General features: G+C 33.3%; 1 protein-coding gene across 5 annotated transcripts in view; it reads left to right on the forward strand.

The window, feature by feature from the left end:
• LOC143200544 (uncharacterized) overlaps window positions 1-27,137 on the forward strand; it is a 235,392-nt gene that overhangs the window by 205,368 nt on the left and 2,887 nt on the right. For all 5 annotated transcript variants that reach the window (XM_076410986.1, XM_076410984.1, XM_076410987.1 and 2 more), the window contains exons 12-16: window positions 7,022-7,218; window positions 14,648-14,890; window positions 22,980-23,166; window positions 25,484-25,748; window positions 25,802-26,038. In XM_076410986.1, the coding sequence (XP_076267101.1) occupies window positions 7,022-7,218; window positions 14,648-14,890; window positions 22,980-23,166; window positions 25,484-25,748; window positions 25,802-26,038 (1,129 nt within the window). The remainder of the gene's footprint in view (window positions 1-7,021; window positions 7,219-14,647; window positions 14,891-22,979; window positions 23,167-25,483; window positions 25,749-25,801; window positions 26,039-27,137) is intronic.

The raw sequence follows: 27,137 nt of genomic DNA on the forward strand, positions 1-27,137 counted from the left end.
TTTTAATTTTATTAGAGAAGTATAATTACCCAAAACCACTTAAAAGTAAAATTACACAGATCTACAAGAACAATTCTAAGAGCTCCTTAGGTTTTGTTACGTACTCCCTTTTTGCCACATGATTAAAACCTTTTCTTTTTCCCAGTAAAGATCCTCTTTATACTTTTCTGCTTGCGAGAAGAATCTGAAAAGTTTCTCCGAAGCGTGCAACAGTAGTTTGATATCGTTCAGATGCTCAATTTTCCTTAGTATATTTTCTCTATCTCTAATGTCCTAGTTTCCCAATATTTAACATTTCCCAAATTTTCAGGAAAGTAATCAAGGTGGGAATGAAGAAAATGTATTTACAGACCCATTAAGCAACTTAATCTTGAAATTATTTTAGCATTCTTTTGAGATTTTTGGATTTGAGTTAGGTTCTTTATGGTTACATAAAAATATATCACCTCATTAAAAGTAATCTATCCTTCTTTTTGAGAGTCCATCATAGTCGTGATGAATTATGGGTTAATTATTGTTGATTTACTTGATTAATTCATAAAATAATTTTCCGTAACTCTGGTTCAGTATGGTCAAAAATAAGTTCAGTGATTCACGAAACTGACATTAATATAATACCCATAATTTCTGGGTATCTTTATAAATAAATGTAAACTGTTTCTTAATTACTTATAAATACAGTTACAGTACTATAAATACTCGAACTATAGTCGATCATACGGATCGATATTGATATATAAATTTCGACTAATAACTAGTCGTGAATGATAACGTCAATGAATAACGTGAAGGCGTGCGACCTCTTGATTCGCCCTATTTAAGGTGCTGTGTATACCACACCCACTCTGAAACTATATAATTTGGAACCAATAGTCCACTTATACGGGTTTTCTTTACCCAAGTAAGCTAGAGGCCAGGCTGTGATAATATATTTTGCCAGGGAGAAAAGCTATAAAAGGGCAGATGTTATGAAAACGGTATTTTGGGAAATACATCTAAGAATTTATCTCTGTGATGTCTTGAACAATTTTAATCAGTCTAATGTCTGGTCCGGTAAAATCACGTCCCTTGATCTTTGCTTCTGAATGATTTGAAAACTATATATTTGAATCACTTTCCATTTTTTGGGTAAAATATCTTTATGTGGAGGTACTAGTGTTTCTTGGACGACGTCCTTTTCGCCAACTTTAAGCTCCGTCGGTGGCCAACGCTTTTTGGTACAGTGATTTTCTCAGTCCCTATTGTCCCTAGAATAAAGGAAAGAAGAAAACCTGGTAAACCCAATATTTTAATATTTAATATTTTGTATTTTAAGTGGCAGAACCAATTCCAAGTTCTTGTAGGATTCTTTGGGGTGTATGGAATGAACTACAGAAATGGAATCACAAAAACCGCTATTATGATGAAGAACTCATAGCTCAGAAGACTTGTTTCTGATGAATTTATGAAAAGACGTTATTGTGCTGATTCGTATTATCCTAATGTTCTGGAAATTTTTCTATATTATTTTCGCTTTCAGCATATATGGAAATCAATTGAAAATAATCGAGAGAAATAAAGAGTTGTTTTGTTAGAGACCTGTGTAATTGGCTGTATAATTTAAACTTTACGTATTTTTCATACAAGAAATAGAGAAACTAATAATGTATCTTCAATATAAACTTACATAAATCTAACCAAACCGTGCGTAAACATGTGCGAATATTTTTTGTCCCCGTTATCCTTATTTTACTCAAAGTATCGCCGTGGGTTATATTATTATCGTGATCTACCTTGCCGGCGGTCGAGGTATTATTTATAAGGGTCGGCCTTAGATAGATGGTTTGGGCGAAATTAAGGCGAAAGGGCCAACTTAGAGAATGGAATTTCTTAGATTAGATCACGCAACTTTCTCGATTCGAATGGATTCCTGATGATCGGCGGTTTGTTGGTTTTATGGCAGCTTTAGTGGGGCTCTATTCAATTTCGGCGAAAAAATTGCATGACCTAATTAACAGTCAGTAGATAGATAGATTATATATATCTACATACTTTCAGTTATATTTATTAATTATTACAGTAACATAATAAATTGGCATTCAAAGAAAAATTATGGATACGATTGTTTCCTTTATATATTTTTTGATATGTAAGTTGAACTAGTGATATCCTTGTCATCGAAATTCGACCTCAATGTCTTCTTCAGTATAAGATCAGAAATGTATTTGGTACATAACATTGATTAAAATAATAAATATATTAAAACATAAAAATATATACAATCTATCTCAAGAACTAACACTCACTAACATGTTTCAAATGGAATTTAATTAAATCTAATTTCCATTATGCTTTAACAATCAACAAAGTATTAATAAGTGTAAATTGCTACGCTAGTGAACATTATAATAAAGTATCACAAGTTAGATTATTTTCATAAATGTAACAACTTCAAACCATCAAATATAATTATAGATGATCTTTCTTTATTCTTATATTATAAATATAAATATGGAATAAAACAGATAATATATGAATAAAAGAATTTTGAAATTGATATTTGACTTTAATATGTATACTAAAGCAATAACGAACACAATTAGGTAATTTAACTTTACAATTTGGAAATATGTATTGTATGAATGTATTTACAATCATTAAAATAAAATAATCAAAATAATTAATACAAGGTTCGAAGAATAAAATGTTATATAGTCACACATTTTATTCATCATCATATCATTAAACATCTTAATATTTATCAATGCTGGTTATACTGTTAATAATTAATAATTTATTCTCTTCGTCTTGTGTGTTCCATCTATACAAATTATGTACTTAGTTTCATTTCAACTCCTGTATATATTCATATAATCCTTATCTATTAATATAGATAAAGCCCAAAAACGAGCACAGAATATGAATTCAAATCGTAGAATAACTTATTTTTATTTATAAAGCTTATTATATTAAAGATTAATAATTATTTTTTAGACTTGCAGTTAGGTTGGTTAAATATCTTCATGCCGTATGAGATGAACATGGTGAAAAGTTTCATCAGGACACGTTGCGCATAGAAAAAAGTTACAACAAAAAACTAGAAAGGGAAGCCAGCTCAGATATATTTTGATTTGACTGACAGTTTTAAGTGAAAGGTATATCAAAATTATGTGATATTTATGGTGAGGACTGCTTAAGTGAACGCCAGTATTAAAGTTGTTTACCTCGTTTTCGTTTCGAAAATGTTTATATTAAACAATAACGGAAGAAGTTAACTATGAAATTCTTATTTATGTAGGTACGACTGGATACTTGGGTTTCAAATAAATTAACAATGAACACTGACTGTCGGGGTCGAAATGCTGGTAACCTTCATAAGCAGTCGCAAAACCCACATTGACACCAAGGACGATCTTTGATTGTATTGGAAATCGATTGTTCATTATGAACTGCTTCAGTCCTGAAGAAACGGCTTTTTCAACTGTCAATTGTCAACAAATAAAAATTATATTACAGTGCATTCGTATCTCTGATATTGTCAGTTTCACGCCTGCCTCATTATGAGATGAATGAAAAGCAATGGCCCGAATCGATTAGTAGGAAAAGCTACCATATGTATCGTGAGTCACTTGGCAAAAACATTGGGAAAGATTGGGAAATTTTGGTGCATCTATGTCATAGCATGGACCTCGCCGTGTCCGCGGCAGAGGATCAAATGGAAGTCATTCTGAGAAAAATTGTTAATTATCAAGCCAGCTTAAAAAGAGTTTTTTAGATATCACTATATATACAGTACGAGTATATATACTGTTATCAAATACAATTTATTTTAACATTGTTGTAAATTCAATGCATATATTAGGCAAAGGCGAAGGACTTAAAACTACAATTATGTACATAGTTATAATAGTTTATAGGTTAGGGCTGTGTTTGATTATATTTACATTGAACTCTTTTCCATACCACCTATGAGTTACAGTTCTAAGCTCTTTTTCTGTATAGTTATATCCACTGGAAGCCCAATTCACCTAATTAACAATTGTATATCCAAGTAATCTATTTTACTTTCATTAGAGAGTATATTTACCTTTAACGCTTAGGTTTTGTGACATTTGATACAGTGCTTCCTTATAAAGACATTTTGATATCACTCTATTTCTCCTTAGTTTGTTCTGTTAATACCTCTATGTTTCTTTCTTGATAAAACTAGATTTAATCATTGCATTTTCCCTAATGAATTTGCCATATCTGTCACACAATTAAACAGTTACTATACTTTCTCTCCTGACAAAATTTAACCAAATGCTCATATATATTCTGCTCATATGAATTCTGATATTTTCTACATTTATCAAATATCATTTATATACTCACCTTCACTTGTTTATTGTTTATACTTTGTTTATACCTCGACCGACGACAAGGTAGATCATGATAATAATATAACCCACGACGATATTTTGAGTAAAATAAGGATAACGTGGACAAAAAATATTAGCACATGTTTTCATATGGTTTGGTTAGATTTATGTAAGTTTATATTGAACATACCTTATTAGTTTCCCTATTTTTTGTGTGAAAAAGATATAAAGCTTAAATTATACAGCTAATAACACAGGTCTCTAACAAAAAAGCTCTTTATTTCTATCGATTATTTTCAACTGATTTCTATACATGCTGAAAGCGAAAATAATATGGAAAAATTTCCGAAACATCAGGAGAATACGAATCAGCACAATAACGTCTTTTCTGACCATTTGATTATTATATGGCAAAAAGGCACACCGAGATTTGTAGACAGAGACACTTATACCCAGAAAAGTAGACAGTAGAGCAAATGAATATTTCAATTAATGTATTACTATTTCAACAGAAATGATGTAAACTATTTCTATTATATATATATATATATATATATATATATATATATATATATATATATATATATAATTATGAAAACAGATTATATGAACAAAATTGTATGATCGCTTAAGACAATATAGCAGAATATGACACTATGTGTATTTTAGTAAGATTTTAGAAATGCTTTTTGAATCGTCTCTGAACTATAAGAGCCTATTTAAATATTAAAATCGTATATGGTGAAGGTAATCCTACTTTGTTCATATTTTCGCATGCGAATTTACTTGAGAAACTCATAAAATATTTATAAATAGTGCCAGGATCTACATAAACATTATGTCACAAAGTAATCGTTTTGAAGTTCAGAGATGCTTTTAAAATTCATTATTAATATTGTACAAAGCTATATAGCATTATAGTTCCCTAATATTAGGTTGTTGAATAAGTTCAGGTAACGGCATCTATTTATCTGCAGTAAAACTAGCAATTTGACATTAATTTAATACTAATTTACAACATCATAACCGAATTTTTATCTCGCGCTGTTAATTAATCAATATTAAGCAAGAAGAAACATATTCTAAATTGAATGAAATTAATGCAGAGTGCTTCAGGGTAGCGTTCTATGATCTACAACAGTAATATATTAAACCTGGAGTGAATTTCCATAGCTATGTTGGTGGTATACTAATCAATTCTCAGTAGTAGACAAGATCCAAAAATCATTTATAAAGAAACTTCAGCCGGCTAGCGATAAAATAATAGTTGGGTCAAAAAATGACGAATAAAACGAACTCACATCATATCTGTTCCTATCGACTGCAACAACAAAAGAATAAATAATCCACCGGTATTAATCCTAACTAGTGATCGCTTTGTGTCCGAAATTCGGCCACAATTTATAAAGTTCATAATAGACCATATAATTCATATAAGACTTATAATAGATCAAAGAGAATAACTTAATTTTTTTATTATTTAATTAATATATTGTTGTAATTATATATTATATTGTTTTGTAATTATATATTATTAATATATATATTGTAATAATTCAATATTCTCATGAGAATGGAGTCTTTCCTCGTGCCCCCTTGCATTTCTTTTCATTTCTTGACTGACTGTGGGTATCTGAAGGTCTCGATGTAGGTAGTAAGTCCTGTAGTATTTGGGTGCGCCCACAATACTTCTCAGGACTTTGTTCTGAAAAATTTGTATTTCTTTTATGTTACTCTTTGCAGAACATCCCCATAATTGAACTCCGTATGTACATATACTTTTCAGTACTTGTTTATATAACAGCAATTTATTATGTACTGATAATTGCTATTTTCATCCAATTAGCCGATACATTTTCCTATATTTCGATTCCATTCCTTTTCTTCTTTATGTGTTCCTTCCAGCGAAGTTTTGCATTAAGATTCACTCCAAGATAATTAGCGTTGTTGCTACATCGAATGATGGTATTACTTAATGTTATTGGTGCTTGTACGGTTTTTTTGTAGGTGACAGATTTACTTTCGTTAATTTTTATTTTCCATGCTTGTGTCCATTTATTTATTTTGTCACTGCCTGTTGTAATTTTCGTGTGGCTTCTTTACTATTGTCTCCGACAGCTATAATCACACTATCATCATCATCAAATGTAGCCATCTTAATATTCTACATTTGTGGTACATCACATAGTAGGTAGTATATAAAGCATCGGCCCCAGTAGACTTCTTGTGGTACACCTATTTTAGCTTATTATAATCGCAAAATACGGAAATATACTAGTTATGCTGTAACTATAATTAATATTTTTAAGAATTTTTTAGACGTTTGACAGCCGGACAATTTTTGCCTGTTGATTGGGTTAGATGTTTGAACTTATCTGACAATATTCTAGCTTTTTTAAATAGAATAAAATGAGAAGGAAATTTTTGTCTGATTCTAAAACGAATTTACAATTTGCGGAAGGCAATACATTAAACATGTTGATGATGAGAGTTCAGTGTTATTTTGAATAGACTATATGTGGTCAGTTCTACAAAGGCAAAACTAATATAGCATAGAGTTTAATACCTATATGGTTTTTATAGAACGCGATATGAAATAGAGTGTTATATAATAGAACCGCCAGCAGTCGTAAATAACGAACAGGAAATTATATTTCAAAATTCCCACTTATTTATTGCAGATACTGGGAGCGATCGGACGGCAGGCTGCTGGAGAGCAGCGATAAGTTCCGAATCGACAATTCCAAAGTGAAGTACAGATACAAGTCACGGATGCAGCTGAACATATCCCGAGTTACGTTCCACGATATGCAATACCTGTATTACTGCATCAGCAAGAACGAGCTACGGATGACACGCGGCGAATTTAAACTTTACGGTAAGTTGTTCTCGAACGTTTCCTGTGCTGGTTCTCTATACGACACATAGGTGGTCTCCGCCGCTCGAATACGAAAGTAACGGGATAGATGTATTTTAAACGTGGTGTATGGTTTAGTCAAGATTTTCAGTTCTTGATTGAAGTTTTGACGAATTTCAGCCACAGATTATTAAACTAGTCGTGTTTCTCTCATAAAAGAATAAAAGGAATAATTTAAAAATGACATTTTATATTACTAAAACTTGTTTTGACTATATTTTCAATAGGTTTTTTATTATTATTTATTATAGTAATCCAGCAGAGTAACACTAATAAGCTGTTTGTTTTATCCTAATTTGCTAGAATTTAAAATTACAAAGTTCTTATTCTACAATAAACAGTTTAGGCTTAACATCTATGTCACCGTTCTTAATGCGCTATTTTATCTATAAGTTCGATAAACTAAATTAAATGGGTTTACTCTCTTACTAAGCTATCGTTATCTAGGAGCTAGAGAACCTCAACATTAATGTGCTGATGGAGCTTCTGTTGATTCGTTTGGGTATAAGCTTGATAACGTTATTGACAGTTTCTACCGTCAGATCATCATGCAAATTGTGGTTACATCATGGTGCATCAGCAATACCTCGCAGTACTTTGTTTTGGAATGTTTGAAGCAATCATACCAAGATATTTGGCTGAAGATATTTTGCCGATTTATATATGCTGGTTTGTTCTTTATTCTTTTATTGATGACATCAATATACATTGATTTATTTTTATTCATATTGATGCACCATTTTTTTTCTGTATTGTATTTTAGTGATAGCTGTTCGTAGCTTTTATTTGACTAGAATTGCAGTGTCACCTGCAAATGTAGCAGCAACAGTTTCACTAAAAGTGGGCTTGTACCACACCGGCTTTTATTTCCCTCAAGTCGGAGTAGGCATCTTTTTGTTTGAATCTGAAATATCGGTCGGAAATTTTTAGAATATTAATCAGCGAAAACCTTCATGCCAAATTTTATTGAAAGCTTGAGCAACATATGAAAATATTACAGAACAAACTTTATTTTCTTCTATGACATTGGTAATTTTGTGGATCTGATCAATTATGGAATATTGTTTCCTGAAACCAAATTGATGATGCCCAATAAGATGCTTTTCCTTAATGATTGGTCTTATACTTTTCAGCAGGAGTTTTTCAAATAATTTGTACATTATCAGCAATAGAGATATTGGCAGGTATGACGCTGTTTCATAAGGTGGCTTTCCTGGTTTAGGATTCATAATTACTTAAGCCACCTTCCACAGTTCTGATCATAGTGTATTCTGAATGAATCACTTATTATGTTGATGGTCCTATTATGTAGTTTATCAACGGTTTCAATTTTTGTTTGAACAGATGTGCAGTGATATAAAGGGGATGTATTAATATTTGACCTGGTAACAACAAATAAATTTCATCCGACTTTGGATAGTGCCCAAATATGATGAGCAGATATGATCGACCTTTTGCACGTATAAAATGGCGTCTTGAGTGTATTCATGTAATTCAGTATATAATGATGAAAAACTATTTGCGAAACCGATTTACTGGTCCGATACAGCCATAACAATTGTAACTTAATAGTTGGTATATTGTATCTTCCTAAGCGCTCTTCATATGGTATTTTGTCTCTTTTAATGATATTAGCGTTGTTGTCATTTTTTAGTATATTAAAAAAGGTGCTCCGTGTGTTTTTAATAATAGATTCACAAGTGTTGGATCAATATCAGGCATTGAAAGCTAATTTGATGTTATACTTGGGCCTGAATCTTGATGTTGATTGAAAATTACGACCATCCTTCTTCTCAACGATTTTTGTTGCTCCTAATAATGTAATTTGGAAACAAGACTCCAGCTAATAATATTTTCAATGGTTGTGTTCGCATATTTAATAATGAAAGTGAAATTTTACTGATGCGAGAACCGGCAATACACCTTTGGAATTAAATGAATGATAATGTTCAATTTTTTTTCACATTGCATATTACATTCCATTCCACGACATACTCTATTTCGGAGTTAATTTCTGCATTATTTGTACGTCGTCCAATATATCGTGTTTGTCCTCGAAGAAGTCACTCTTCGTTTTAACAAATTCACTATTTGTAACATTTTATAATATGTAATATACGTAATATTTTAAGTTAAAGTTAATAAGAATGTAGATGAAATTTCACCAATCAACTAAACATAAGGAATAAAGCTGACAATTATCCTTGTTAATCAATATACATGTGAACTAATAAAAAATGGATTAATAAATACCTATATTAACAAAAACATAAAATTGCACGTCTGTGGTTTGTTTAAGTAAAACCGAAATGGCGAATAATCTAGCATATAAGAGTTGGGGTGGCAGCAATATTTCCAATGAAAATAGAACCTGAAATATTTGTTTATATATTTTGTGACACCGATCTGACAGGGTATTCCTGGTTGATTTATTTGAGCGTATTTATTTCAGTGGTGTTTACTTATTTGTAGGACCTATTACCGAAAAATTTTAGGCCTAAAAATTCTTCCGTCGTATAAGCTGAAAAAGATAATATTTCCTATGATCCACTAGGGGTTAGTAGTTTCATTCCTAATGATAAATATTTCATTGAGCATAGTGGTATTATTCGTAGCGATTGCATTAAATTTGCAAGCGTTCGATAAAAAAAATGCTGATAGGGAAACGCCCATACATAATAAGTTTATTGGAATAAATAGTTTTCATTAAGGGAAAAAATTAAGGACTGTTGAAGCTTGTGTTCTTAAAAAGTCGATTAATCTATGATCACAGGTCACATTAAGGACTATGCTTCATCAGATTTGGATTTAGAAGTTTTGAGTCATATAGAAAATACATTTCAGAGTAATAGGTGGTAACAGTGTTGTTAAGCTAGAAAAGAAAATAAATTACTCCAAGGTTCAGGATTTAAGTGGAGACTACTTACGGGGTAAATCCAATATTTTAGATAGAGCTGAACGATTTTAATTATACAACCCTCATATTTAAATAACACTATTTCGTAGCAATATATACTAGAATGTTGAATGAATGAATGAATGTAATCCCATTTACTGTTTCTTCAAGGAACAAAATAAATTCAAAATTGTTAAACTTCTCTAGATGAAAGATTTGTTGTCTCTCCGTAGCTTTTAATCACAATAGTGGAGGAAATTATGTGAAAAGTTTTTAAAAATAGGCATGGCGTAGACATATAGTATTCGCTGATACAGATGTTTTAAACATAACGAGTTGAGATTAACGAAGAATTATTTACAACCAATGGATGTCCTGCTGTGCAAATCTCAACGGTGTCTAGTTAGAGCAAATATAGGAGTTGAAATATTTGAGTATAGACCAAATTGTGGAAGCTCTCGTTTCTGTAAGATGGTGCATGTGAAATTGAAGATTGAATGTAAAATAATACTAAAATTCGACTCTTTCAAATGCTTATTTTGTCAGTCCTTCTGTACGACTTCGAGACTTGAACATTGATAGAATCTTTCAAATACTATGTCTAAGCCAAATTATATTTGTCTTCTCTTCTCTTTTCTGTAATTATATTAGAAATGGAATATTTTGATTAGGACAAATCACTGCACAATTGAGGGACAAACCGAGAGTCGTAAATTTCAATGATCTGAATATGTCTGTCGAATGAAATATGAACGAATTCCTCACAGACTTCTCTGATAGAATTTATTATTTAGAGACAAGACCTAAAAAGGAGGGTTACCTTTTACCATAAACCCTTAAAGGGTTTATTTCTTAGTGCATTTTTTTACCGACTTACAGGCATAAGTTTTGACTATTAATCTACTTCATGACATCTGATATCATACCAATTATTCATATTTGTCGACAGATCATATTAATCAACTTTAAAATATCCTGTTTATTTTTTAAGTACGAATTATATTAATTACGTGATTTATTAATGTTGATTGGTTTCCAAAATGCCTTTCTTTCTGTATCTAGTTATTTATCCATATTTTATTCATCAATGTCAAAACTTTCAACCACCTTCAATATGCGTATCATGCAGATTGTTAGCAAGAAAATGTTCGAAAAACTCTACCCAATTATATTTAGCGGTAATATCCTCGACACTTCAGCTAGTGATTTTTCGTCTGTATTATAATTACTAGTAAAAAACTTGTTGAATAATTTCGTATCTTAACTGCTGCTAAAAATTCTTTACGCTGTCGGCAAACCCACCACATTTTACATTTTTTCCCACGTATATATTTTTATCCAATTTGTCCATCCAAATACTTCCAGATGTTTAACAAATACAGCTGCATTAGTTTTTACATTCTGCGTATCAATAGCAATGTAATTCATGTGTGAGGAAGAAAGAACACATTCTTTTTGTGCGAAATTATCTCAGATACGAATAATTTTCTTCACAGATTACTATCACAGGCTTATTTCTTTAACCTGACTTTTAGTACATGTTGTTAAAAATATCTACTAAAGCTAAAAACTGGAGGGTTAAGTTCTAGGATAAAAGAAAATGAATAATGTGAGAGATAGGAAGGTATGGTACAGTTAGCCTTAGCTAAACATCGGATGGACACTGGCCACAATATTCAGTTCAATAAAGTTGAGGTTTTAACCATTTCACGGGGCAATTTAAAAAGGAAATATCTCAGCTCAGAGCTCTCATCATGAATATGGAATCTCCTGGCTGGAAGCTAATAATTCAGAAATGGCATACCTTTTTCGGTCATCCCAAATTACTTAAAATAACAATTATTGTGTCTTAAAGAGATACGTAAAGGTAAAAATGGGAGAAATAAAACAATTTCAACTATGTCCCAATACTTTTCGATTCGACTGGGCGGTAACCCGAAGAAATGAATTTATTTGGAAATATTTATTCGGAGGGATCTTCTCTGAGGCGAAAAAGTCACTTTTATTCATTTTCCTTTTTTTATAAATGTTTTTTTAACGTTGACAAATTGAAAAGTGGACCCCATTTTAAAGAAAATATCCTGAACGAACTTTTTCAGGAGATAGGAGTCGAGTTTTATGAATAATGAGCGTGGAGATTTTACGTGTGGGAATTCCGACGATTTTTTTCAGAAACTTTCAAGGCTATCTGAGCTAACAGACAACCGTTCTAGGTTTAATGTAATCATCAGAAACAGTATTGAATAAACCAGATCGTTTATCATTTGAAGGAAATTAATTTTCAGCTGAAAAAAAAAGTTTAAAATAAGAAATACATAAATTGATGTGCATTGGAGCAAATTGATTTAAATTATATAGCAGAGAAGATCGTATTTTGCAAAACAATCTTTCTGGTAAGTATATTACCTAATGTTACTTCTTGATCATTTAGGTCTTTTTGGATTCGTAAAAATGACCATACGCATTTTCTGTTAGCAAATGTCTCCCATTAGCCTTATGCTGCCTATATTGCTCTTTCTTGAGTGTGATTGGACGCTCAGTTCCTTAATGGATGTTTCCAACTTCAGTTTCAATTTCTTCGTTAACAATTTTTCACCTTTCATGGCTTTAATAATTTTTAGTATTTGCTCAATAATTTTTTCAATGATTTAAAATTTATAGGTTTATTGTTCCTTTTGTGTGCTCATTACCTTCCTATTGTTTATTGTGCTCATTCATTTATTTACTATTTTCAATACTCTTTCTGTTCCTAGATTATATACTTTGATTTTCCTTTTCCCAGTATACATTACTGGCTCTTTGCCATTGTTGTATTGAGTGCGGTTGAACTCACATCTCGGGTGAAACCCATTTAAATACGATAATCTCAGAGTTCCTTTTGAATTTATTTCTTATTCGATGCTTCAATCTAGTTCAATAAATAAACCATGACACATTTCGCTTCAAACTATCTTAGTAGATCTAGTTTTTACCATCGGTTAAAATACACTACAGAAAATTATGTTCTTGTCTAGCCAGCAATGAAACTGCGAAGTTGAAATGGTCCAAAGCGGCATATGCAATATATTCATGTGCTATCCATTTTTCCCCTTTCATGGAAATGGTTGATTCATCAACTCCCAATTTGTCTGAAAGTTCTTTGAGATTGTAAGTTGGGGTTTCGTCCAATAATTCATTGCCTTTGAATTGCCTTGGGTGTGCAGACTGTCCTTTGTCATTGGGATATGACAGAGCAGCATCACCGTAAGTTTCTAAAAGTGCTTGATAGGCTTCGGCAGCAGATTTCTTTAGACTTAGTGAAATGTGCACCGAAAACGGTGAACGCAGTGGACGCCCAAAAGAGTTTGTTACCTGCGAAAACATTTTAAAAAATCCACAAAATTATTTTGAATAACCGTAAATTGAAATTGAATGAAATAGCAGACACTGCGAAGATATCAACTGAACGTGTACATCATATTATTCACGAATATTTGAGTATGAGAAAGCTGTGTGCAAAGGGGTGCCGCGCGAGAAGACTTTTGACCAAAAACAACGACGAGTTGATGATTTGGAGCAGTGTTTGAAGATGATCAAGCTGAATAAATCCGAGTTTTTGCATAGATATGTGACAATACATGAAACATGGCTCCATTATTTCACTCAGAAGTCCAATCGACAGTCATCCGAGTGGACTGCACACGACCAACCCGCTCCAAAACGTGGGAAAAAGCAATAGTCTGCTGGCGAGGTTATGGCGTCTGTATTTTGGGATGTGTATGAAGTAATTTTCATTGACTAACTTGAAAACAGGAAGGGCCATCAACAGCGACTACTATATAGCGTTATTGGACTGTTTGAAAGACGAAATCGCCGAAAAACAGACGCGTTTGAAGAAAAGGAAAGTGCTGCTTCACCAAGACAATGCACCGTGTAACAAGTCAGCGAAAACGATGGAAAAAATCCATAAATTGCGTTTCGAATTGCTTCCTCATCCACCGTATTCTCCAGATCTGACTCCCACGGAAATTTTCGTCGAATACAGAGTTGATCGCCAAAACTGAGGCCTATTTTGAAGCAAAGGACAAATCATACCACACAAATGGTATCGAAAAGTTGGCGAGTCACTATAATTAGTGTATCACCCTTGAAGGGAATTATGTTGATAAAAAAAGTTTTGCCAAAAAAAATGGTTTTATTATAGTAGGCCAGGGACTTTTCAATTGACCTGTTATATCGTTAATAAAAACATATTCAGGCACCTAATAATATGCTTCTTTTCATTAAAAAATAGAGAGAGAGGAATAGACTTGCAGGCAAAATAAATGTCATAAAAATATATAGAAAAAATGTTTCGATTCAATTAGTATTCTTAAATTGAAAGGAATTTTTATAAATTCTATTTTCTATTTTATAAAACAAACACGAAACGAACTTTTTTATAGTCAGCTCTATACTTTCGTAAGGACACTTCGGATCTTATGGAATCGTTTAATTTTGACCTCTTTTTTTTAGAAATCGACCCTCGTGAACCGAATCCGACTAGGACGTCGTATAAACCGACGATATTCGGCGTGCAACCTCCTGATAAAGTGGCCTTGGAGGACCTCTGTGAGCCGCTCCAATGTCCCAAATGTGACATTAAAGAAGTAAAATGCAATCCGGGCGGTGTATCACTGATTGACCTAATAAGTAGATGGGAAGTCAGGCCCTATGGGGATACTAAGTACCCATTAGTTAACCTAACAAGAGGAACTGGTAAGCATATTTATTTAAACTAGTGATCGCCTTATGCTTGAAATTCGACCATAATGTATTAAATTAATCATGTTTTAATTTAAAAATTATATGTTACTAAAACTTGTTTTCACAGTATTTTCAATTCGAGGGTCACTATGTATATTTCGGGAATTGGTCGTTAAAAACTGTTTTCATGTGAGTCCATGTGACGGTTCCATCGTTTCAAAATTTGAATATTTTTGACGATATACGTACTCAGAATATTTTGTTGCACGGACGCTAATTGTTTATCTTATAATTAGTTGAAAGTGGGTTTAGTGAATTCAATCGTAGTCGTAGTTCGCTATCCGACCAGTTACGTGAAGGTCGTCCAAAATCGGCTGTTGTGCCAGAAAACATAGATGCTGTGTGCGAAATCATTAAGTAAGATCGTCATGTCACCTCTTGGGAGATTAGGGCATCCCTAAGCATTAATTCCACCAGCATATATGCGATTTTACATGAACACTTAACTGTGCAAAAGTTATTTTCGCGTTGGATCCCACACAATATGACAATCGCTCAAATAAATTCTCGTGTCGATTGGTGCAAAGAAATGCTTAAGAAATTCAATCATGGTGCTGGTAAAGACGTTTATAAAATCGTGGCAGATGACGAATCATGGATATATTCATATGAACCCGTAAGTAAGCAGCAGTCGACTGTATGGGTGTTCCAAGATGAACCAAATCCAGCAAAAGTTGTTCGCGCACGAAGCACTTCAAAGAAAATGGTGGCCTGTTTCTTCGGGAAGACTGGTCATATTGCAGCAGTGTCTCTATCATTTGTTTGCCAGAAGTCTTCGGTGAAATAAGGAAAACAAACAAGAGACGCCGGATTGTTCTTCATCATGACAATGCGAGCTCTCACACATCGGCTCAAACAAGAGACTACTTGATCATTCAAAACATCGAATTGATGGATTATCCGCCGTACAGCCGTAATTTGGCACCCAATGATTTATTTTTGTTCCCGTGAAGAAGAAACTGCGCGGTCAACGATTTTCATCGCCCGAAGAAGCTATTGAAGCGTTCAAAAATCATGTTTTGAAGATACCTCATTTGGAATGGAATAAATGCTTTGAAAATTGGTTTAAGTGTATGCAAAAGTATATAGATCCTCGTGGCAAGTACTTTCAAATACTAACTTCATCCTTTCTTTTATATTTTAAGCTATTTAAACGACCTTTAGCACCAGCGAGTTTCGATCCTAGTTCGTTATCGTGGATGAACTAAACTTTTAACCCCAGGGCTACTAACTTGATATATTATATATTAGCCTAATATATTTGTTTATATGTTTTGTGTCACTGATCTGACAGCTATACCTGGTTGCTTGATTTGGGTGCATTTTTTTTTTGGAATATATTTATTTGTAGCGCATATTACACAAAATTAGGCCTAAACATTCTTCCTCTATATAAGCTTTAATTGTGCCAAATTTCAGGCCTCCAGGTTCACCCGTTTTCCTCAAAAGGTGAGAGAAACCTTTCGCTGAGACCATTAATATATAGATTAGAAGTCTTCCTAATAATTATGTGGCAAATCATTTCATTTTAATCGCTTGGCTTCAGAAAAAAATATTGTTAATTGATTTAGAAATTAATATTTTGTTTAGGTATAAAAATCTTAGAATTGAAAGTTTTATCATCGTCATCATCATCATCAATCCATAGCCAGTAATCGGAACTGGTCTGGCATCAAATAATATCAGCCTTTAAATTCTCATATCGCCTTCTATGGTCTTGACCTATGTTTTTTTCAAAGATATTCGCTGCATCTGTGAGGAATTCGTTAATTTTTCTTTTTATTACTTTACCAGTAGTGAGTGAATTACCGAACCCAAGCACCCAAGCACTTGAACTTCTGTATTTGTTCTTTGACTTTCAATTTTTAATTTGAATAATCATTCTGCACTCGCACATAATTAATGGAATCGTGATAAGTTACAAGAAGAAGTAATTATTTTTAGAACAAAATATATAGTTTCCAAATCTGCAGAAAATGAATAACAGTGTATAGAGTCAAAGACAGAGAACCAATGAAAATGACAGTCACATGTTTTCCACATTTAATGTGTTCCTCCATGAATGTGAAACTGGAGGAGTGTGAAAATCTTATCTACACAAAGGAGTTTAATCCCGCGTTCCCAATTCGTCCACTGGGATTAGGAAATTAAGTTTTTGAAATATCAGTTGATGGCGGAGTTCCTAAACCGTGTGATGCGCCATGATTGTAAAGTTAGGATTAATAGTAAATGTATTCTTCAGTAGTTTTTATAGTCTTGACTATATAATTAGTCAATACTGTGACAGTTGTAACTTTTCCTATGCTGACGGATCTCTGTAGGCGATAATATTTGGTTTCTCGACCGATTGATGATGTTCGTGATTTTGAAATGATGAATCAAAAAATACATTTTGATTGATTGATTGATTGATTACTTTCTTGATCATCAAACTCTCTGGGCTTTTGTCTCTAATCTGTCAACTAAAATAAACTTTTGGGAAGTAGCGGTTGCAAACACTATAACACACAAATGTCGGGAATTTTAGTTCTTTCGTATACTGGATAAAATAATGTCACTTCGTTTCATCAGAATATGTGAGAAACGAGAAAATTACAGTGTCCATTATCTTGAATAAATATACGGGCACCAGCAGCTTTAATACTGATTAAACAGATTCAATTAAACCCTTTGTGGGCTTCGATATTGCTTTTGACGAGATTGATTTGATTTACCTTGTTGCAGCTATCAATTTCATAATTATATTGCTCTTTCACCTCATTATAAGATATATAAGGCTGGGAAAAAGTAATTTGATGTATTTTCCTCGTACTTCTATAAATTTCAATTAATCAAAGGTGTATGTGCAGTTTTAATAGATGAGCTTTTACCACATTTCTGGTAAAACTATAATTCCTCAGTTGTAGAACTTCTGGGATTTTGGACAAAAACACCACCGAGTAATTTTCTTTTAATTTTTTACCAACATTATATCATTAATTAGAGTTTGGCAGAATACGGTGCATCAAAACTTACCAACCAATACCTCTCCATTATTGCAAGTGGCGAATATGTATGTGATCTAACATTGTCGTCATGGAAGAAAATGCCTTTCCCTTTGATCAATTATAAGGACAGGTTTTTCCTCTCCTCTGAAGCTTTTCTCTGAAGCATTTATAGCAAATTCGCTCAGGTCACTCTATAATTATCGTCTCCATCCTTACTACCCATATTCTCTTTTCTTTTCTAAATTTTTTAATTGTCATACTGCGTATCTTTGCTACGCACCTGATTCTTCTGAGGCATTTAATTTCTGCTGCTTGTATCTTACTTTTATCTCTCTTTGATGATACCCACGTCTCGCTACCAAATATTAGAGTTCGTTTGCGATTTTTGAAAATCAATTGAAAATTAACTTCACTGTACACTTCTATTAGTTTTGCTTGATATTTCGTTTTTATTAATTAAATTGATATTCAGTACGAAGCACACGCTCTAATCCTGATTTAATCTCCAACCTTTGACTTCCATTACTTCCGATTTCTATACCCAAATACTTAAACATATTTACTTGTATTGCTACACACTTAATTAGGATTACATTTATTCGTTACCTGTTAGTAACATATTCCACCTGCTTTAGATTTTGTATTTATCGTATCATGTGTAAAAGCTCCTAGCAACATTTATATTTTTCCTTATTTTTCTATAAGTAGTTCTGCTTTGTCTATTTAATTTTTTTTGATTACTTCGTTCCTCGTAATCTCCTGTACATTTCTTGAGTTATTTTCACAATTTTACTATTCATATTACTATATTATTATTTTATTATTATACTCATTTTTATACGCTCATAGTGTTTTCTTTCTTAGCTATAAGTCAATGCTTTTTCCAAATCACCAATGCAAATGTTAAATTTTCTTGTATACTTCTTTCCTTTCCAAATCCGCCGTGTGATTCTTTTAGCAACTTATCTACTACAGACTATTTTGTATAATTTTCTCGTATATCTTCATTGCTACGCATAACATAATTTTTTATAATAATTATTATCAGTCCCTTATATGCCAATCTTGGGAGATTTTTTTCTTCTTTTCATGCTCTATTCTAAATTTAAATTAGTTCAGTTGCTTTCTGACCAATTTTTTAAGCCTATGTTACCCGGTTTTATCGGTTCTTCAGTTTTCTCGGTACACGATTAAAGGTTAAACAAACATAAATATAAAAAATAAAATATTGTAAGGAAATATAATTTATTTTAACATTATAATACATCTAATGCGTATATTGTGTAAGAATAGGAATTAAACTAGAAGGAATTATATAGCCACAATAATTTATAAATTATAGTTGTTTTATTATATTTACATTTAACTCTTTTCCACAAAACGCAAGAGGTAGAGTTCTTTTATATGTAGTGGTATCTTTTGGATGCCTAATCCGCCTAATGAACAATTTCATATCGAAGTAATGTATTTTACTTTCATTAGAGAGCATATTTGCCTTTTTGTGATTAGTTCATGTTTCCTTCGATACTATATTTCCTTATCATGTCATTTTGATATCACTCTATTTCTCTTTAGTTCCTCTTGTTACTACATGTGTACACTATTCTTGATAAAACTAGATATAATTTCTGCATTTACCTATTATATATATATATATAACCTAATGCTAAATATTCTAACCTAATGCTCTTTTATATTTCTGAACATATCTATGCAATATTTTTTTCACACCCTACAATAAAATTTCCTACCGTTATCCCATATTAATTATATATTCACCTTTAGTTCTTTCCACTCTCATCACCCGGTCTTGGTAATTATCAGAAATGCATTATAATCTTCCATGCAGATAGTTTCATTCGGTCAGTATCACTTTCTGAGTCACTGCTTAAGTCAATAACCACACTGTTAATTTCCAATTTAAACCTTTTAGCTAAACCCCCATTTGTAAATTTCAAGTTAACAAGTTTCTGCTTATATGTCTTTCTCGGCCTGCATATGTATTGTCTTAATTATTTACCCCATTCCACAACAATTACGATCTGATTGAACATGCTGTGATAGGGAGGAAGACGTTACAGTATATGGCCATTTTGTTCAACCATCTGATCTATTGTGTTTCTTTTGAAGCCTATTTCTAATATAGTATATTACATTAAACTCAATTATAATTTAATTATATTTACCAAATAACAATTTGAAATACTTCACTCTTTGATAAGGTATTTTATGAACATAATGTATTTTACGCAAGCCATTTCTAATTACAGCCTTTGCTGGTATATTTGTTGTGATCTTTTCTACCAGTTTGCTATGATATCCGCCTACTTCTTTAACAGTTGATTTTCAAATCAGAGAAAAAACTTATGGTTCACTTCTCCATGGTAGACGCTTATGAAAATGAAGGAAAATGCTAAATCTGCTCAAGAAATAAAAGCATTCCTGTTTATAGCACGAAGAACAAACTATCTGGAATTAATTATTTTACAAAATATAATCAAATGTTATTCTTACTTTTCCCTTTTTCCATCCATTTTTTATTAGGGTATTGCCAAGAGTGACCCAATACAATATTTTGAAATATCCAAGTCTGATCAAAGTACACAAATTCAAATAACAAATATAACTGTTTTCAAAGCTATGTCCGGAAGTTCCACTAGACCTCTTCGAGACTTATATTTACACTATTTAAATGTCCTATGTCCCCCAACAGTGTACGAAGGGATGACTTACATCACTCAACGAGTTGCATATCGCTAAGTTTTTTATTAATACTTTCCAGACTGAAAACTTCTTCTAAAATAACTGATTTATATTATGTTTATATCGAAAAAAACTATCATAAACATTAGCTAACATCAAGAAGATATTATTTATGGATCAAATGTGTTTTTATTTCATTGTTAGCAGATAGGGCTTTACGTGTTTAGGAAAAATGTAATATTAAACTGCCGTCGAATTTTTAATTTTACTTTTAATGACTAGATGCTACTCTGCGAAATCCTGGTAACAGAACAATTAAAAAGTCCCCGGCCTACCATAGTAAAACCCCTTTTTTTTGACAAAATTAGTTTTTTTATTCAACATAATTCCCTTCAAGGTTGATACACTGATTATAACGACCCACCAACTTTTCGATACCATTTTTGCAGTACGATTTGTCCTTTGCTTCTAAATAGGCCCCAGTTTCGTCGTTCATCTCTTCATTCAACGAAAATTTCTTTCCGGCGAGCATTCTTTTGAGATCTGAGAACAGGAAGTAGTCGCTGGGAGCCAGATCTGGAGAATACGGTAGATGAGGAAGCAATTCGAAACCCACTTCATGGATTTTTTCCATCGTTTTCACTGACTTGTGACACGGTGCATTGTCTTGGTAAATCAGCACGCAACACCATCAACAGCAACTATGTAATAGTTGTTGTTGATGGTCCTTCCTATTTTCAAGTTAGTCAATCAAAATTACTCCATGCGCATCCCAAAATACGGACGCCATAACCTTGCCAGTCGACTGTTGCGTTTTCCCACGCTTTGGAGCGGGTTCATCGTGTGCAGTCCACTCGGATGCCTGTCGATTGGAGTTCGTAGTGAAATGATGAGCCACGTTTCATTCATTGTTACATATCGACGCAAAAACTCGGGTTTATTACGCTTGATAAACTTCAAACACTGCTCCGAATCATTAACTCATCATTGTTTTTGGTCAAAAGTGAGCTCGGGCGGCACCCACTTTACGCAGAGCTTTCTCATACACAAATATTCATGAATGATATAATATACAGGTTCAGTTGATATCTTTAGAGTGTCCGCTATTTCATTCAGTTTCAATTTACGGTCATTCAAAATGATTTTGTGGATTTTTTAAATGTTTTCATCGGTAAGAACCTCTTTTGGGCGTCCACTGCGTCTTCTATGCTCATTTCACCACATCTAAACTTAGCATACCAATCCTTGATGGTTGATTTTCCTGAGGCGGTGTCGGGAAACTCGGCATCAAGCCAAGTTTTTGCTGTATTTCTTCCCTTCAAAAAGCAATATTTTATCAACACGCGAAATTGTTTCACTCAAAATGCTATAAGTCACAAACGAATGATCAGACAGCTTTCTTAGCACCGAGGACTTTTCAATTGAGCTGTTATATACTTCGAAATTAATTAACAGTCTTTTTAAATATAGCAAAAATAATGTATAAATTTATTCCTACCAATATGAATGCACAAAAAAAATATTAACAATGCAAGAACTGTTCTACGTAAATCCCCTTCCTCCATGTCGCTCGTCTAAGAGGAAAACGCCACAACTGGAAAACACTCGGTCGCTCTGGAGTGTACACAAAGTATACGATTGCAACCGGATTGCGTCACAAGTCTATTTGCGAAATCCGCTTCGAGTGTCGTTATTCTTTTAGAATTTTGTTCTAGCGGCTGAGGGTTTGCAATCTCATTAAAAATACACCGAAATGCAAAAGAAAAAACGTCCGATTTTATCTCAGTCCGTTATGTTTTGCTACGGCACTAAGTGCGGCATCATCTTTTATGAATCCGGGTTCGATGCTGGAACGTAGAAATGTTTTATTGATAACGGGAGTTTAATTTTAATTCCGAAAGATGGAGGAAGTGAAGGTACATGTTTGACATAACGAATTTCTCTGGGTATTTCTATCTCAGTTATAGTTTATCCAATTTTGATAAAGATAATAACAAGAAATCATTTAAACAAATTGAATAAACAAACTGAGAAAAGAAAATCAACTTTTGAATCTTTATCCAGATACACTGATACTATAGTATATCCAATGCAGCAGTGAGATCACGTCATCATTCGTTTTAATAGCAGACTATATTTTCCTTCTCATTTTATTCCAGTTTAAAAGAGATAAAATGGTGTCCGATACGCTTGAACAAAACCACAAAAAAATAAAATGAGCTTAGAAGAAATTCTATAGTTTTGAATATGATTTATACATGATCATTAAATTTGCAGTTATTCAAATATTGTTGTTAAATATTTAATAAATTTTTGTTTATTTTTAATATTTCATATATTGTCTATTGTAGATTGTGTACTATATGCCGTTGGAAAGCCTGTATATCATAGATACTCCGATTACAACTACGGGTGTTGGATGAAGGATCCCGCATCAGAATCTGATGGAGAAAAGATATGGCTGACAACGGAGAGCGACTCGACAACCCTTTACGAGTACAGAAATAAAACTGTCTTTCGGAAAAACTTATGGACAAGGTACTAAAAAAACAGTGGTGGGAAAATGTAATTTCCACTTTCCTTAATTGATAAACAACATTATAATTAGAATTGTAAATCTTATGGTAAGTTCCATGTAACAGGTTAATTAAAAACTACCCGGCCTAACACATAGATGGCGCTACTAAAATTAAATCCATATATTTTTAAGTTCAATAGATGCGTGTATAAATTTGACAAATGTCGGATCATTAGTTTGTGAATTATAGCATTTTGAGTGAAGAAACTTTTGTTATTGTGAAAAAATGGATAAAAAGGAATTTCGCGTGTTGATAAAATATTGCTTTTTGAAGGGAAGAAATAGAGTTGAAGCAAAAACTTGGCTTGACGCCGAGTTTTCGGCCACTGTCCAGGAAAATCAACCATCAAGGATTGGTATGCTAAGTTTAGATGTGGTGAAATGAGTACCAAAGACGGTGAACGACCAAAGGAGTTTGTTACCGACGAAAACATTTAAAAATCCACAAAACGATTTCGAATAACCATAAATTGAAATTGAATGAATTAGCAGACACTCTAAAGATATCAACTGAACGTGTACATCATATCATTCACGAATATTTGGGTATGAGAAGGCTCTGTGCAAAGTGGTTGCCGCGCGAGCTCACTTTTCACCAAAAACAACGACGAGTTGATGATTCGGAGCAGTGTTTGAAGATGAATAAGCCTTTTTGCATCGATATACGACAATGGATGAAACATGGCTCCATCAATTCACTCCGAAGACCAATCGACAGTCATCCGAGTGGACTGCATACGATGAACCCGCTCCAAAGCGTGGGAAATCGCAACAATCGGCTGGCAAGGTTATGGCGTCTATATTTTGGGATGCGCCTGCAATAATTTTCGTTGACTACCTTGAAAAACGAAGGACCATCAACAGCGACTATTACATAGCGTTATTGGATAGATTGAAGGACGAAATCGCCGAAGAATGGCTGCACTTGAAGAAAAAGAAGTTCTGCTTCGCCAAGACAATGCACCGTGTCACAAGTCAGTGAAAACGTTGGCAGAAATCGATCAATTGGGCTTCGAACTGCTTCCTCATCCACCGTATTCTACTCATCTGGCCCCAGCGACTATTTCCTGTTTTTCCAATTCTTCCAAATTTTTATCGAAGAAGAGGTGATCGCTGAAACTGAGGTTTATTTTGAAGCAAAGGACAAATCGTACCTCAAAAATGGTATCAAAAATTTGGAGGGTTGCTGTAATCAGTGTACCATCCTTGTAGGGAATTATGTTGAATAAAAAAACTGATTTTGCGAATAAAATGTGTTTGACTATGGTTGGCCGGAGACTTTTCACTTGGCACGAAGATGGTGGAAGTTCCAAAGATAAAGGAAAAACAAGATGCGTACCGTAAAGATCGGAAAACCAGATACAAAAAATATATTTGTATAGAATATAACGAGGATGTTTGTAGAGGATGTGCGGCCGAATTTCGTGACATACGTAATCAGAGAAGTCATTCATATGTGTATTTTTGATTCTGAATTATTTGTGGGTTTGATTTAGGAGTGCTTTTATCATTTTATATTGTTTATTTTGAATATTTCTACAGATATACGTTATGTTAACTCTTTAAGGATTATACGATAATTTTTAAGTCTTCTTTGGGCTTGTCAAATCCAACACGTCCTTTTGTGGGAATTTAATACACCCGATCAATTAAGGGTTAATAGAAAAACGGCAATGTTAATATAAAAACATTTCTAGAGACTGAGATGGGGCCGATGGGTCTTAGATATATCTAGATTTAAGATATTGTAAAGATAGATTGTTGGGTTTTCGGCAACGGCTTGTAACAATGTGATAAGTTTAGTTTTTGGATGTCAGTTTAGCGATATTGGCCGCGAATAAAAATATCGATATATCGATTTCGATAGGTACGACAATCAAAGAATGTCGATACGAAACTGCTCATAATTCACTTGATGACCAGGTAGGGCAGAGAATTTTTTTTAGAATAATTCTGAAATATGTAATAAAATCCTAAAAAGAGTAAATCAGATATCTCCGAAAATAATTTGAATTTTCAAAAAATTTTCTTAAAGATTCAGCTTTGAAAATGATATTTTCTAGACTAAAATAACCCCTTAATATAATTGCGAAAATACTAAAAGATGACTAAAATTATAGACATGCGAGTTGGCAAAACAATTTCAAGCAGTAAATCGCCACCCAAAATAAAATTCCCGACTGTTAAATTTTAAATTTCCGTTATTCATGGAGGAAGGGCATAAAAACTACCCCGGAACTTTCTTATAAACCTAATAACTCATCCGATTTTTTGCAGGAATTACACAATGGACCATCCATTCGGCGGGAACACTCACGTAATCTATAACGGATCGTTCTTTTACAACGTCAAAGACACAAGGCGGATAATAAAATACAATTTGGCCAGCGAGAGGACGGTTCCCCTGGATTTACCTGGATCTATGAATCGGACCAGCAAGCTTTATTCCGGCCAATATAACTACGTGGACTTTTGCGTGGACGACAATGGACTGTGGATTATATTTGCCGTGCCCGATTCGAACAACACCGCCGTTATGAAGGTATTGATGCTCGGAAGTCGCAGGGGGTCAATGATCCAGCGAATAATTTTCAGGTCGATGTGGATCAAATGATACCGCAGTATATTTGGAACATAAGCATCGACCATCATAAAGTCGGCGAGATGTTTATCGTGTGCGGTGTCCTTTACGCCGTCGATAGTGTCACGGAGAGGACGAGCAAGATACGTTTTGCCCTGGATCTGTACAAGAACATGCTGCTGGATGTTAATTTGCAGTTTTCTAATCCGTTCAGGAAGACAACGATGCTTGGATATAATCACAGAAGCAAGGTAAATTCTCTTCAGTTCTTCCTTCTTACTCGTCAGTCCTAGCAAATTGCTATCCTCCATAAATGTTTCTATTCCGCTGTATTGTTTCCCTAGTTTCATTGACTGTGTCCTTGCCTTTTGTCGCCCTTGTCGCAACACTCTCCCACTCTTTATTTCTCGCCTTTAACTGTCTTTTGAATATATTTCCCTTAACCCCCACTTTTATCTCTCCAACTCATCTATTTCCATGTCAGCTTCTCTGCATCAATTGTTAATTTTCGACTTCCTATATTCGTTTGACAATCAGGCAAATTTTATAGGCTGATTCGGTTACATATTCGGACGCATCAGGCAGTATTGTATTTCTTTTTAACTAGAATAAATTGAGAACGAGAAAAATTAAGCAATGATATGTGTTACATTTTGATCGATGACCTTTACCATGTTCTGGTAAAACTATTCTGTCACAATAGAAATTCTAGGATTACTGGGTGAAAAGCTGAATGATTTTCACATCCCTAATTATACGGGGGAAATAAGAGTGATGCAAAAAAACTTCCCAGGAAATCTCTCGCCATTTTTACCGACGGCCACGCGCATCACGACTACGCTTTTCTTGTTAATCAGTCCCGAGCATTGACAGTAGAGAGTTAACAGTTCCTGATAAATATTTCCTTTTCCAATCCCGTCAACACTTATTATTACCTTTCTTAACATTCAGGAATTTCGTTCGGAGCGATTGTATGACTTTTTCGAGTTTCGAGCATTATATTTTTTGCACTTGTTTTTTTTTATTTTTGGTTTGTTTGCACTTACATGATCCACTTTTTGTCACCCGTAATCAATCCTTTCATAAATGGCTCCATCTAATTTCGTGTCAGAAGCGATTCAAAGTCCAAACTTGATATATTGTTTAATATTAATTCATGTTAACCCAAATATCGATCTTCTTTTATATGCAATCTTATGCAAATGGTTCAAAAGTGATTTATAGTTGATTTTCAACTCCAAAGTGATATTGCAAGATGAAATATGGCGGCCCACATTGATATTTTTAAAAATTTCATCTATCTCTTCAAGATTTGGTAAGCCAGTAAATGAATAATCCAACTCTGTACTC

The sequence above is a fragment of the Rhynchophorus ferrugineus genome, unplaced genomic scaffold (genome assembly GCF_030347505.1).
Source record: "Rhynchophorus ferrugineus isolate W39M unplaced genomic scaffold, kcgeb_rfMv2 rfM8, whole genome shotgun sequence".
In the NCBI taxonomy this organism is placed as follows: Eukaryota; Metazoa; Arthropoda; class Insecta; order Coleoptera; family Curculionidae; genus Rhynchophorus; species Rhynchophorus ferrugineus.